General features: G+C 26.8%; 1 protein-coding gene across 1 annotated transcript; it reads right to left on the reverse strand.

Moving 5' to 3' along the window:
* Positions 1-9,912: 9,912 nt before the first annotated feature.
* Positions 9,913-11,460, reverse strand: LOC122507739. Its single transcript, XM_043620604.1, has 3 exons — positions 10,834-11,460; positions 10,395-10,736; positions 9,913-10,317 (listed from the first exon to the last, which is right to left on the reverse strand). Exons 1-3 carry the CDS (start codon positions 11,417-11,419, stop codon positions 10,013-10,015), a joined length of 1,233 nt encoding a protein of 410 aa, XP_043476539.1. The 5' UTR covers positions 11,420-11,460; the 3' UTR covers positions 9,913-10,012.
* Between the last annotated feature and the right edge of the window lie 1,892 nt (positions 11,461-13,352).

The following is a 13,352-nucleotide window of genomic DNA, read 5'->3' on the forward strand; positions in this document are numbered from 1 at the left end:
AGTTGTAATATTGTCAAAAGCCAAAATAAACATCAACTTTTTTAAAATGAAACTCTGTAACTTGAATCCAGCTTGGAAAATCAAAAGCAATAAAAACACCATAAATTTGAAATGTTTTCCACCCTAAGCGAAATACAGCACCAAGAAAAAGCGGGAAGGAATCTTCTTGTTCGCAACAGAGCTCCAGCAGTGCACAGCTTCGGATTTTCGTGGATCCGTTATAGAATTTCTGGTGAAATCTACAGACTTAGAGTACTACATCCGTTGAATTCCATATAAGAGAAATCATGCGTATTGATGAGACTGAGTACATAAGTGCACACTCTTGCTAAAAGGATAATAACTTTCATTTCTTTTTCAGTTTATCACTCACTCATTGGCATTCTTCCGGTTTTCTGTCTATGCCATTAAAAAAAAAAAAATTTTGCCTACACACGCGGTCGTTGCTCCAATGAGGAAAGAATCACATGAACTCTACTTATTTCTTCTTTCGTATATGATGCAACAGCATTATTATCCAAGCCAAACTCTATTATCTATAACATTTGAATCAGTTTATCAAGATTTTGATCACAAATATGCATTGCACAATTTTCCTTTAATGTTACGTTACATCATAAACTTCGAATTCCTCTGATGCTTTCTATAAACTTTTATCACATTTCATTTTAGGTCAGACAAATTTGTATATTAATTTTTAACCAAACTAAACTGATTTCAAGCCAATAAATTTTAATTATTATAATCTAATCGTTTTGTTGCATCAATATTTACAGTGCAACAATAAAAGTTAAGAACTATTGTAAATTAACACTCAACAGTTTCAATTATTATCTAATCGTAGTTTCATTGTATAAAGATTTATAATGCAATAGAAAAAAAATCAGAGCTCATGAATTAATAGTTAAGAATAAAATTTTTGACAGAGTAACATTTTCCAATTAGTTTGTTTTGTTAAAAAAAATATTAAAGAAATTTAAGTTAATAGTTAATCAATCCCTGCAGGGCTCAAACCAGTGAAAGTATTTAAAAATACGGACTTTACGGACGAAAAATGAAAAAATACGGACCAATTGCTAACAAAAATATAACCAGTCCGAGTCAAATAAAAAAACATTTTACTTAAAACTATAAATTTAATTTTTCATAACTATAAAACATGAAGATATCGATATCTCCGAGTCTTCGACTCGGAGTGATCGATTTCTTCATATTTTATAATAATTAAAGATGACGGAATAATAAAATCATTATCAATTCAATTATTATTTTTAAAAAATTTTTAAAAATAAAAAATTCAAATAATATAAAAAAATCAACAATTAAACTTTCTCAAACAAAATTAATTCCACAAAATTATTAGTTAAAAGTATGTAAAATTCAAACTTTCAAAGATTTTAATCTGAAACCTTTTCAAAATTCAATTATTTCTAAAAATTTGCGCTCTAGGTAATGCTTTTAATATTCAATTATAATCTAAAATTTTAACCGAAATCCATTTTTAAATCAATTTTTATTAGGAAATTCTACGAGAATTCAATTATTTAAATAAAAAAATTAATATTTTATTAAATAATTGAATGTTTCTTAAATTTGAATTTTCACAAAGAATTTAATTAACAAGTTTTTAAATATTTGAATTCTTTTGACGAATTTTAATAAAATTTTTAAAAATAATAACGATTTTACGAGGAATTTGATTAAAATTGTATTAAAAATAATTGAAATTCTACAATGAGTTTTATTATTTATCAAAATAATTGAATTCCTAAAAAGAATTTTATTATTTACCAAAATAATTGAATCCCTGTAGAAAAATAATTAAAGGTTTGTGTAGAATTTTATTAATTTTTTTTTTAAATAATTGAATTCTTTTGGAAAATTACACTGTAAAAAAAGGGAGTTAAATTTTAACTCCCCCGGGGGGTCTATAAAAGTCGCACCCATTGGGGAGTTAATGCCAGGGGAGTTAAATAAAGAGAGTTAAAATTTAACACCCAAAGCTAACTCCCCATGGAAAAAATAACTCGCGCGGGTGTTGAATGAAGGGAGTTAGAAATTAACTCTCTTTTGGAGTTGATTTTTAACTCGAAAAATTTAACTCCCAACTTCCGAGTCTGTTAACTCCCTAAATTTTTTACAGTGTATATTAAAATAGTAGATATTAAAAATCATGGAATTGAGGAAAATTTTTGAAAATAATTGAAATTTTGCCAAGAATTTTATTAAATTTTTTGAAAATAATTGAATTTTGGAGAAGAATTTTATTATTTCTAAAGATAATTGAAATTTTAAAAAGAATTTTTAAAAATTTTTGAAGATAATTTAATTTTTGAGAAGAATTTTATTACCTTTGAAAATAATTGAATTCTTACAATGATTTGAAATTTCTCTAAAATTATCCAAATTATATCGTACAATTTACGGACTTTACGGACCATTTTTCAAAAAAACGGACTTTTACGGACTTCAAGCAAAGTTACGGACTTTTACGGGATTTACGGATCTAGTTAGAGCTCTGTCCCTGTGAACTAGAATTAGAAAAAAATCTCCCACTAATTTAAATAAGTTGAAAATATGTATTAATTCTTACAATTAGTAAAATTGTACTATTTTGACATTTTGAATTTTTTGTTCACGTTTTAGTAGAAAGTTAGTAACAATAAGAATTAGTAGAAGTTTCAAAGAAATTTTTGAAAATAAAAAATACTAATTATAAGTAATTTTTACTAATTCCAATCTAAAACAAAATTTATAGTTCAACAGTAAAACTTAATATCTCTTGTGGACTAAAATTCAAAAATTTAATATTACATAGAAGATTAGATAAACATTTTCACTTATTTTGAACTCATTAAAGAGATTAAATAAGTAATTTATCTATAGTAATTTTCTAGGTTTCAATTAGTAAAAATTGAGTCACTAATTTTTAGTAATAAAAATAAATAATCTATTTTGTTTAGTAGTTTTAATTTTTTTAAATAAAATTTTAGTGAAAAATTATTACTCTCTAAATTTGAATTAGGGAAAAATTATTCTCTAAATTTGAATTAGTAAAAATGTTTTCTAATTTTAATCAACGGAAATTAAAATAATTAGTAAATTTTACTAATAAATAGTAATGTCTACTAATTTATCAATCAAATTGACTAATTTAAAAGCAAAAAGTCAGTTACTAATTCAAATTTAGAGAGTATAATTACTTTTTAAACTTGAATTAGTTAAAACTAAATAATTTGATAATAAAAAGTCAGCCACGATTTTACCAATAATTAATTATTTTTAACTAATTCAGATTTAAAGAGTATAGTAAATAATTTTTCTATGATGAATTAGTGGTTTAGGTTTTACTAATTCAAATTTAAAGAGTATTTAATACCTACATTAAATCAATCTTTTTAAATTAGAATTATAGTAAAAAGTTATCAACTAATTTAAATTAGTAAAAATCTCTAATATAAAATTAAAAAAGTAAAATTTAGTAAAAATTTTAGATTAGTAAAAATAGTAAAATTTTAGTAAAATTTTCTTACTTCATAAGTTTCAAATTTTTGCTACAGTTTTAATAAAAAATTACTAAAAATTACCAGGAATTTTTATTAATTTAAAGAAACATTTTAAATTATTTTGAACTCATTAAAAAAATTTAAACAATTTAAATTTCTATCTACTCTCTAGATCTGAATTAGTTAAAAATAACTAATTTTTAGCAAAATTAAAAATTTTTATTAATTTTCAGTAAAATTTTACTATTTTATTTAGTACACTTAAACCCTTAACTCTAGTTATTTGTAAAAAAATTAAAAGGAATTAATAAAAATATCTACTATTTGAAATTATTTGAAATTTTTGCTAATTTAAATTAGTAGAAATGTTCACTACTTTAAATTACTGGACATTTTACTATTTCAGATCTGAAGAGATATTTATAGTTCAACAATAAAAATTAATAACTCTTTTGAATTACCATTTAACAGTTTAATGTTACATAAAAAATTACATAAACAGTTTTCACTTGTTTTGAACTCATTGAAAAGAATTAACGAAATTTAAGTTAATTAATATTTAATCAATGTTTATAATAAAAAAACAAGTTGAAAACTCCTGTCGATTGACATTCACTAATTTAATATTTGCTTCGAAGTTAATTAAAAATTTTTTCCTTTGTAAATTTAAATAAATTTACAGAATTTAAATAGTAACACTAAATAAATGAACCAAATTAAAAATAAATTTTTCAACACCAAACTCCAAGATCCATAAGCAAATATTCTATATATAGAAAGTACCAGACAGGAAGTAGTTAAAGAAAAATTATGCAATATTAACAAAAAGTATATCAAAACCTAAATAAATGCATGTCTAGAAAGAAATTTATTGAAAATCACATTGCAAAATTTGGCGAAACGTCGAATTTCAAGACACGTAAAATGTTACTGGAATATCAAATAAAATTTATTCGACCGAGTGAAAGGGTTCCGCTCGTGTCATGAACGTGTGAATTTTTATTTTGCTCACGAGTAAGTAAACATATTCCAAAAGTGCTTCCAGGTTCCGGTTCATTTCATCTCAGTGCTCTCTTGAAATTTATTCCCATTTTCCCAACTGCAACTTCTATATTCTCTCTCTCTCTCTTTCTCTCTATCTATAGTCTCTTTCGACGCAATATTTATTTCCCTGACAATCGTCATATATATGTGTGTATATATTTTATGGTTCCTCTCTCAGATGCTCGTTTCTCTTTCACTTTCAATATATTATATTCATATGATTCTTTCAAGAGTACTCTTAATAATATATATTGAGCCATATTACGAAATCGAAAAATAACCGTGATTCATGAATTCATCATCGTTTCCACTTCCGGATTCTTGAGATTCTTAAATATCTTATACAAAAAATCATGTCTAATCATTTATTAATTGCGTAAGGGTTTTGGAATTTAGATGATAGAAAGTATTTTACATTTCTTTTGTCGTATTAGGATTACTTAATATTTTTTTACAGATGTTTCTTGATGTGAAGGGACGTAAGAGTGTTCCCTACTAAAAAGTCATTAGCATTCCGATTTCCAATGAGAGGAATTCCAGTCCGTAAAATTTTCATCACGTTGGAAATTTTACTTCATAAGAATTTTTTAATCCATCGATTTTTAGTCAAGGAAGGAAAAAAATAAAAATTTTGTTTACTGGATTCTTATCTAAAAATTACTATCAGAAAATGTATTTTTCATTTTACAGAATCTTTATTTAAGAGCTTTGCCATTTAACACAAGTTTTGTACAGACAAATTTTTATTTGGTACAATTTTCATTTAGCAGAATTTGACAGTACTCATTTATTAAAATTTCCATTTGATAAGATTTTTATTTTGCCAAATTAAATGACAAATCCAAGATACAAAGATTATGCCATAAAAATTCTGTTACATACAAATTTTAATATGCATTTATAGAAATTTCCATTTCGTAAAAAGAAAATCAAATTTTCGTCTCAACCTTGATTATTTTCACAGGATTTTTTAATTTTAATCTGCAATAATTTTTATTGATTTGATTGAAGTTAATATTATGAAATTTCAAAATTCTACGAAATAAATCCGGGTTACCACAAAAATTTTATTTTCCTTTCCCCGCAGACTTTTTCCTGATCCCTACAAAAAAATCTAAAGAGGGCTCAACAATAAAATAATTTTGTGAACGAAACTTTGATTTAAAACTTTAAAGGAAATTTTAATAAAAATAACACTTTTAAAATTCAATTATGTTTAATAAAATTTTTAAAAAATTATTTAAAAACCAATTATTTTTAACAGAATTTTAAAAATTTTCAGTTACTTTAAAAATTTTAAGAAAATTATTCAAAAATTCTATTATTTTGAATTTAATTTAGAAAATTTCAATGATTTTAAAAAACAGAAATGAAATATTTTAAGAACATATTTTTTAGATTTTTAAGTAAAACTTTACAGAACTTTAACTTTTAAAAAAAAATTATTAATTTAAATCTTTTTGAAATTAACTAAGAAATTAAAATTTTAAATGTATATCTTTCGAAATTAGAAAATTATTTGAAATGCAATTAAGACTTTTTTAAAATTTTTCGAAGATTTAAATTTTTTAAAACCTCTAATGAAATTCTTTAATATATTTTTATTATTTTCAATTTAATTTCATAAAATTTCCATTAAATTTAAAATTAGCTGTGAAATTTTTTTTTGAATTTTTGAATAAATTGAAAATTTAATATAAATTAAAATTACAATATCTTTGAAAAATTGAATTAAAATTTCTCAAAATTAGTTCTTAGAAAACTAATTTTTTCAGATTTTTAAATAAAATTATTTAAAACTTAAGTTTATTTAAAATTTTAAAAACTTTTATTAGGTATTTTTAATAGAATTTTAGAAATATTTCAATAATTTCAATAATTTCTAATTCTTTTCAAGGAAATTAAAAATTAAAACTTAAATTTTTTTAAATAAATCTTAAATTATTTGTAAATTTTGTACAGAAATTGAAATTTTCAAAAATTTTAGTTTAAAACTATCTGAAATTTAATTATTTCTAAAAATTGCTACTGTTTTTAACTAAATTTTTTCCAAGGTAATTTTTATTAATAATTTTAAGAAATTATTATTATTTTAAAAATAAGGTATTTTTCCAAATTCAGTGTAAATCAAAAGTTTTTAAGGTAAAAAAATTCTAGGAGAATTGAAAGTTTTTCAAGTATTTCAAGAATATTTCGGTCTAAAAATTCGAATTTTTGTAATAATTCTAGATTTTTGCTATTTTGATCAAAGTTCCTGACATTTTTTTAATTCCTCTAACCAATTATGTTTTCCCTGATTTTTTTTCCTTTGTCAAACCTGTCATTATTCTGCTAAATAAAACCGTCTAATAAGGATTTAGCCAAATAAAGATTTAAATCATCCTTCAAAAAATTCAAGTAGCATTAAAATTCACATTTTTTGAAACTATATTTCCTGGAGTAAAAATTTTACCTTTTAACAAAATCTGCGACAAGAATAAAAATTCAACAGAATAAAATTCCTTTCTCACTGAAAATTTTAATAATAACTCTCAAAGAATATAGTCATCCGTCCGGGTGTGAATAGTAAAATTTGTCTAAAGGGAAAGTGTTTCGGATATACATGATAAATCTACACACCACGAAAATTATAACTTTCATTGATACACGTTATGAATATAATGTACAAAAATACATGTTCCTCCAACTGATGAAACCAATTAATAGTAATCTTGATCGAAAAATAAATAATTTTACACATTGAATAGTCATCACAACAGTGACGTTTTTAAATGTTCCGCGTGTGTTTGGACCACTTTCTTATTTGGTGAGTCTCATGAAGAGGCCACTCTGACACACTGCCGGAGGCCCCTTCACGGCCCACATTCATCAAATATACGGCCCAAATTATTGTACACGCTCTACGACTCTCTCTCTCTCTCTCCTCTCTCTCTCTCTCTCTCTCTCTCTCTCTCGCTCTCTCTCTCTCTCTCTCTCTCTCTCTCTCTCTCTCTCTCTCTCTCTCTCTCTCTCTCTCTCTCTCTCTCTCTCTCTCTCTCTCTCTCTCTCTCTCTCTCTCTCTCTCTCTCTCTCTCTCTCTCTCTCTCTCTCTCTCTCTCTCTCTCTCTCTCTCTCTCTCTCTCTCTCTCTCTCTCTCTCTCTCTCTCTCTCTCTCTCTCTCTCTCTCTCTCTCTCTCTCTCTCTCTCTCTCTCTCTCTCTCTCCTCTCGCTCTTCTCTCTCTCTCTCTCTCTCTCTCTTCGCTCTCTCTCTCTCTCTCTCTCTCTCTCTCTCTCTCTCTCTCTCTCTCTCTCTCTCTCTCTCTCTCTCTCTCTCTCTCTCTCTCTCTCTCTCTCTCTCTCTCTCTCTCTCTCTCTCCTCTCTCCTCTCTCTCTCTCTCTCTCTCTCTCTCTCTCTCTAAATTTGAATCAGCGAAAAGTTGCCGATTTAATATTTAAATTTAGAGAGTGTGACACCTAAAAAAATGTGGTCCATTTTCATTTAGGAGGTCACAAATTTTTAGCCCTATTAACATAGTTCGTTACCCAAAAAATAATATTACATTACTGTCACGTACTTTTAAGTAAATCTCTCGGCCCTTCAAAATGTCAAATACAACACAAACTCTTCAAATCTCAAAAATCAAAAGATTAAAGAACTTTCCATTGATTTGTCAAATTTCCAAGTAACAAATTTTGAGTAGATTTCTATTCGAGTTGAATTTTAAAAAATGATAATCAACCATATAAAAAATTTAAATAAAGAAAAATTAAATTCCTCTACGAGAAAGCAATGAACTGACGATTTAAACAAGAATTCCTGAAGTGGAAGGTGACTAAAAAAGATTCGAAGAACGGATAAATTCTCTTAAATTCTGAACACAAAATCCTGGTCAATATTTCTTCGAGCAACCGCTCTGCTACAGTGCAAAATGACGAGCATTATTTCCTTAATGTTTCTCATTTACATAATTATCTTATCCTCGTGAACAATGCTATGATTGTTGGAGGACAAAGGTCAGGATGTCAAATTACTTGCCAATGTGTCTTCTCAATATGACACACGTTGCTACCAGTGCTATGACAGTTGTAACTACAAAAAACCTACTAGATTATCATTTTGTCAGAGCGAATGAAGACAAATGGATATTTGCTCGACCACTTTCTTCCGGATGTTCTCTGTTCTCATCAGTTCTCATCTCCACATACACGGATCAACACACAAAACGTATATATATATATACCAACACACATTCGGAAGCAATGCTAAAGCATCAAGAAGGTGTAAAGACATCGTTAAACAAACTTCATACACTTGCTAATTTATCTCTCGCATCTTTTCTTCCCCATATTTTTTTTTATTTATTTTATCCACAAACATTATTTTTTTTTTATTCCAATCAACTTTTATGAAAGTGCGAGTGTTTCATAATTTCACTCATCTTCAATTTTTAACGCATTAAAGTATAAAATTAACGTCAGACATTTGTAGAAGGAAAAATTATAAAATGTAATTAAAACAAAATTTCTTTCTAAAAGGAATTAATTTTCAATAATTAAAAAAATATACCTCTTTAGGCCTCGGATCGAATTTAAGAAGCAAAAAAGTGGTTATAATTGACTAATGGTACAAACAAAATCGAACAACGGTTTTTCTCTTATCCTCATAAAAATTTAAATTATAACCGTTTACAAATTTAATTATAATTAAACAGGGTATCTAACAAGGATTAAGAAAATAATTCCCTGAATTTTCTATGACTTCTCTCTGACTTTTTACTAATTTTATTTCTGCTTTCTCAGGACAAAATATAGTAACAGACATATTTAAGAATAAATTAATATCTAATGATAAAAATAAACGATAATAAAAATCTTCTAATTTTTTTTAAATTAAAAAAAATTTTTATTCACAAAAATTTTAATTTTTGTATAAATTTTTAAAAACTACTGACTTTCAATGAAATTCTGACATTCCCTGACTTTTGCATGACCGTTAGACACCCTGTTAATAGTCTCCACCATTTGGTACAAAAATAGTATATTACGATACTAGGCCAGAAAGTTGGATTTCCTGGCCGGCGTGATATATAAGGCCGAGGCGAAGCCGAGGCTTTATATATCACGCTCGCCAGGTTATCCAAATTTCTGGCCGTGTGTCGTATACAATTTTTCTGTATCCCCAGCCGAAAGTACGTTAAATAATTATTGTTTGAATAATAAAATAGTTTAAAAAGTTGCCCGCCCGACTTTTGCAAAGTCGAGGCGAAGCCGAGACTTTGCTGGTCGGGGCGGGCATGAAAAAAAATTATGAGTAAATAATTATTTTAATATATATATTAAATTATCTTATTTTTGTGGCCTACATCAGTAAAAAATGCAAAGAAGAATAAAGTGTCAAATTTTATTCAGCAGGTAAAAAAAGTGTTACAATAAAAAATTGTTTGACATTTTCTTGTACAAGTAAAACTTAATTAATTATTAAATTATTTTTTTTCTGAAATGCAATTGCAGGCAGTAACATTAAAAACGCAATTGTTGAAGGTACAATTATCAAACTTCAAATTATGTTCTTTTGATAGCGTTGAATGTGTGTCATTTTGATTTTGATGCTCTAAAACTTCGTTATTTTGGCTTTTTGGCTGGGCAGTTGATGGAATTTTAAAATTTAGTTTTATTGCTGGTTTATTCGAGAATAATTTACTACTGCCAGGGACTGATTGTTTATTTACAGCTGGTATAAGTATCGGTTTCTTGGTTGCTGTCGTAAATCCACTGGTTATAACTCGATCTGTAAAAAATTTGTTAAAAATAAAAAGTGGCATATAATTATATTTTCTTCATAAAATTGAACATTTTTTAACTTACTTTTATCCGGATTAACGTCACTGGGGTTAAAATCGTCTGGAAAATCTGACCATTTTAAATTACGGATACAGTCATCTTCGTTTTCGAATATTTCCTGCGTATTTGTTAATAATTTTGAAAATTTCTTTGCGCTTAATTCATTGTGACTTTCATTGTCGCAGTCATTATTTCTGTTTCTTTTTTCACAAGTAGGTGACTGAACAAGCGAATGTTTTTTCAAATTCATATTTATGCCTGACTTTTCTGAAACCAATTCAGATCTGCGAATATGTGGCTTATTTGGATTTGCAAGTGTTTCAGGAATTTGCCCTTTGTTTGGTGTGATCGAATTAAAACCTCCTCCTGAAAAAGGTGGTTATAAATGAAAAGAGGCATATTTTTATAATTTATATATAAATACAATATAAGCATATTTTTGTTATAAGAATTTTGTTATTACTTGAAATTGGACTACATTCGGCAGGGTTAATGACGTCGGAAAAATCGGACCAAGATAAATTGTAATTAGATTCATTCATCTCATTTTCAATAGGTACTGCTGCGCTGTTTGATGGTTTTGAATGAATATTTGTTGTTGAATTTTTCTGAACAAGGCCATCATAAATTAATTGGCGGTTGAGCATAGAATGTTCTATATACCCTTGTGCAATTATGTCCGAACGCCATCTCCCCAATTGTTTAACCATCTGAATGTTTGCGCCCGAATTTGAAAGAAGCGTTGCTGACGTTCTTCGAAAACAATGACCTGTGTATTTCTTTGCATTGGGTAGTGTCAGATAGGAAGCAATTGCTTCAGGAACTTCGCCTATTTTATGTCTGCCAATGGGTTGACGAAAACATTTACCCTTTTGATAATTAACGAAAAATCGGTCACTGAATTGACCAGGTGGTCTTAATGAAATGTATGTTTTCACTTTCTCGTAAAAAAGACTCCCAATGATAAATTGACCTGCATAATCATTTTTGTTGTCATTGATGGATATTAAATATTTGTTTCCCAAGTCTTCCACGTGTTCATTTTTCATATTGGTGATTTCATCGCAACGCAAACAGCCGCAGACGCCAAAAATAAGTATAACCTGCAAAATTAAAAACAGTGCAATTAAATGGAGTTAAACAAATATAATATATTCAGGGCCGTTAAAAATTATGATTTTTTTATATTAAATCAAATTAAAATTTTTTTTAAATAATAATAGAATATTTAATAGTACTTTTAATTTAATTAAAAAAATTTAACAGGCTTTTCACGTGTCAGGAAAATCAGAAAAAAATCAGGGAAAATAAAATTAAAGTTTAGTATCAATCATGTAAATTATTCTGAATTTTAATCAGCTAATAATTCAATTATTTCGAATATTTATCAAATAAAAATTCAATTATTCCAAATACTAATCAATTTAAAATTTTATTATTCCGAATGTCAATCAAATAAAAATTCTGTTTTTCCAAATGTTAATCAATTTTTATAGAAATTTTAATCCATAATCTAAATTTAATTTATAAAATTTTTTAACCTTCAAAAATCCAAGTATTATAAATTTTAATGAATTTACAATTTAATTATTTCACATCATATTTGTAAAACAGTGCATTTTTTAAAAATTTAATTCGTTAAAGTTGTAGATGATTATTTTTTTCCAATATTCAATAAAATTCTTTGAAGGAAAAATGATCATTTTTATTTAAATCATGATTGAAATGTAAACGACCTTTTAATTTTAATCATAACAGCCCTGAAATTATGGAATCGAAATACGTAAGTATAATAATTATTACCTTCATGGCTAAATATACATGATCTGAAGCGTTGTTCATAAATTGCATAATTTGATCCCACCTTAGTACCATCGATTTTTTCGGTTTATAACCTTTCGCATTGGTTTTTATAATACATTTTAAACTTATAAATCCACTAATGTCGATATTCTCTTTAACACTCAGTGTTTTCCTAAGCATACTCCAAATGCTCCATAGCGTAGGCGGTTTAAGTTTTTCTTTTAGTGATTCAAAATAAACAATTAAATTATTTTCTTCTTCTTTAGAAAGGGATTTTTTATTGTCTTCTTGCCATTTTTTGTAAGTATTATACACTAACAGATATCGATCCGAAGATTTCTTTGGTAAAGTTTTCGTTTGCACTATGATTTCTGCCTCTGAGTCGAAGTTTCTTAGGATTTCTTCCTCATCCGCGGAACCTTCTGATGAGGAGCTTTCCATTATCTTTTTTTTCTTACGATTAAAAAGCACGTTTTTCAGACGAGATTTTGACGTTATGCACACTTCATGCCCACATTACAAAAACACTGAAATAAGCGTTGTTATTTGGTTGCTATGCTAGACAGCCACGAAAATCTCGTAGCCAATCAGAGCGCGCGTAAGTTCGAGCCGGCCACAAAAGTCGCTATTCCCGGAGCCAAATCAGACCGGGAAGTCAGTACTTTCGGCAAAGGGATACATAAAATTAAATTTATTAAAAATTATCAAAAATGTTGAATTTCTTAAAATTCAACATTTTTTCTTCGCTTTTATAGCATTTAGCTTTACTATTTTTGGGCTCTTAAAAAATACTTTACTTATTCAATATTCTCCACGCTTTGGTAAAAAATCTAAAATTATCGAAAATTATAAAAATTCAAAAAACCGATTTTTTTAAAATTCAACATTTTTTCCTCTCTTTTATGTCATTTAGCTTCACTATTTTTGGGTTCTTTAAAAACACTTTCCTTATTTACGGAGGATGTCTAACAAGGATCGAGAAAATAATTCTCTGACTTTTTCCCTTATTTGTTTTCTTGGGACAAAAATATGGTAACTGACATATTTAACAATAAATTAATATCAAATGATAGAAATAAACGATAATAAAAATCTTCTAAGTTTTGTTAGATTAAAAAAAATTTTTATTCAAAAAATTTTAATTTTTGTATAAATTTTAAAAAATTTCCCTGACTTTTA

Source organism: Leptopilina heterotoma, unplaced genomic scaffold, assembly GCF_015476425.1.
Source record: "Leptopilina heterotoma isolate Lh14 unplaced genomic scaffold, ASM1547642v1 Lhet_51, whole genome shotgun sequence".
Taxonomy (NCBI): domain Eukaryota; kingdom Metazoa; phylum Arthropoda; class Insecta; order Hymenoptera; family Figitidae; genus Leptopilina; species Leptopilina heterotoma.